The 2,331-nt window shown below is 38.9% G+C and overlaps 1 protein-coding gene across 1 annotated transcript in view; it reads right to left on the reverse strand.

Annotated features, from left to right (window-relative positions):
* Positions 1 to 15: 15 nt before the first annotated feature.
* The window catches only part of hand2 (heart and neural crest derivatives expressed 2), a 10,828-nt gene continuing 8,512 nt past the window's right edge, over positions 16 to 2,331 (reverse strand). The window contains exon 2 of the mRNA XM_037690019.1: positions 16 to 150. Coding sequence (XP_037545947.1) covers positions 16 to 150 — 135 coding nt within the window. The remainder of the gene's footprint in view (positions 151 to 2,331) is intronic.

Consider the following 2,331-nt stretch of genomic DNA (forward strand, 5'->3'; position numbering starts at 1 on the left):
GGGGGGGGGGGGGGACTACTGTTTGAGTTCCAGAGCCCAGACATGCTGAGGCCATCCTGTTCGACCTTTGCCCTTTTTATCTCCTGCTGATGACGAGGAGGACGAGGATGAGGAGGAGGACAAGGATGAAGCCGTGTTAGAGATCTCCACCTGCAGACAGTCAACATTTATTAGTATTTTTGTTATTTACTGTGGCCAAGAGAAAACATGCACAAACTAATAGGATGAGAAATGAGGTGTGTCAGTTTGAACCACACAGCACGCAGCAGGAGCTCATCGTTAGACAAGTGTGGGCCAGTTCAGCCCCCGGACATGGACAAGACAAGAACAACGACCACTCAGGGCACCAACGTCCAGCTCGCAGTAACTGACGCACTGTAGAAAACATCAGTTATAGCAAACATTCAGTCAACATTATCTATAAAGGTAAGTTGAGCCTTGAGGACTCATTTACAAGAGAGACCAGTTTATATATGAATGTGTATATATACATATATATATATATATATATATACTGTATATATATATATATATATATATATATATATATATGAATACCTGAATATATACACCCATGGTAGTATAGAATATATCTGGAAAAACTGAATAATGTTTAGATGGAAACTTAAAAATTATTAAATCGTCCTGATTCTATTATTATTATTATTATTATTATTATTATTATTATTATTATTATTATTATTATTATTATTATTATTATTGTTGGTGTTGTTGTTGTTACCAGAAGAGAAAAGCAAACTGTTGTTGTTTGGTTGTGCATGTGTTCATCTGTCATGTTCGCTAAATGTTGCATCAACCAGTGGACAGAGTTGAAAGGAAACTACACGTACAACTGAGAACGTTTTGGAGGAAGCGATTCAGGACGGCAGCAAAGTGACCTTAACCCGGTGCTTCTCAATTCTTTTCTTTTAGGCCCCCCCAGGAAGACGCAAACATTTCGTGCCCCCCCAACTCTCCACCGCGACTGTAAATAGTATCATTTGTCTATAAAATTGTTATACGTACACCTCTGTATAACTTTGTGTTCCTGTTAACATTAAAGAAAAAAAGAATATAGAGCAACTTACAACAATAACTTTATTAACTTTGTTTTTTTAGTCTGTAACAGAAACAACGTAAAGTGCATCAATTTGCCCGAAAAAAAATTAAATCTTTTTTTAAACTGTAAACATTTTTGACCGTTTGATAATGAAAAATTAAATGTAATGTAATCAATAAATAATAATGCATTCAAATTGATCAGCAACATTTTAACTCAGGTGTGTTTTATAAAACACTTTGACCTACAAAACAAAATGAATAAAACAGTTTGTGCTGTTTTTAAATCAAAATGAGGAAGTCAGGATCAATGAGCACACTCATCGATAAAACTAAAAAATGCTGTCAGCGCCCAAGAGGAAAGAGGGACAGGTAACCCTCTCACTTTGAGTTTACTCTTTGTCACATGCTCCGGAGCGTCATAAAAACAGCAGCTGAGGTGTTTGTTACAGTATTTAAATTTAAATTGTAGAGAAGAGAAACACAGCAGGAGATCAATGGTTCAGCCCTTCATGCTGCAGCACAGAGAAGAAATGTACTTCCTGATCAATGACACTGAAGCAACTGAACACTGAAGTTTAAAATAATTAAAAATAACTTTGAACACTTTATATTTTGTTATTATGATGATTTTTACGATGTGACATACTTTGAATTTTAAGTTGGAAGACAAAAGTCAGTCGGTGCATCTGGACAGCAAAGGGTTAACCTTCACAAAGCTGCTGCAGCAGGACGAGTGTGTGCGTGTCCGAGAAGGAGATCAGCTGATCAGCTGCAGGAGGGAGCTTAACCTGCACGTGTGAACTGCACACAGTGCAAATTCATTTAAAATAATTTATTTTAAATAAACAATCCATGACTCATCCATCATTCAGCCAATTGTGTAATGTCCACTCTTATTTAGAAAAACCGCGATGTAGCGAATCTGCGAAAAACGAACCGCGAAGTAGTGAGGGACAGCCGTAGCTGTAACTCAATCAAATTAATTAAAACGTGTTCTGAAAACAACTGAGACTAACAGCTTGTACAAAATCCACCCATCCGCCATCTTTACCCGCTTCTTCCTTTTTGGGTTGCAGGGGGTCACTGGTGCCCATGTCCAGCTATCACTGTGCGAGAGGCACGGGACACCTGGACATGTCTCCAGTCCATCACAGGGACACCTGGACATGTCTCCAGTCCATCACAGGGACACCTGGACAGGTCACCAGTCCATCACAAGGACACCTGGACAGGTCTCCAGTCCATCACAGGGACACCTGGACAGGTCTC

The sequence above is a fragment of the Nematolebias whitei genome, chromosome 16, assembly GCF_014905685.2.
Source record: "Nematolebias whitei isolate Nwh7 chromosome 16, NemWhi1, whole genome shotgun sequence".
In the NCBI taxonomy this organism is placed as follows: Eukaryota; Metazoa; Chordata; class Actinopteri; order Cyprinodontiformes; family Rivulidae; genus Nematolebias; species Nematolebias whitei.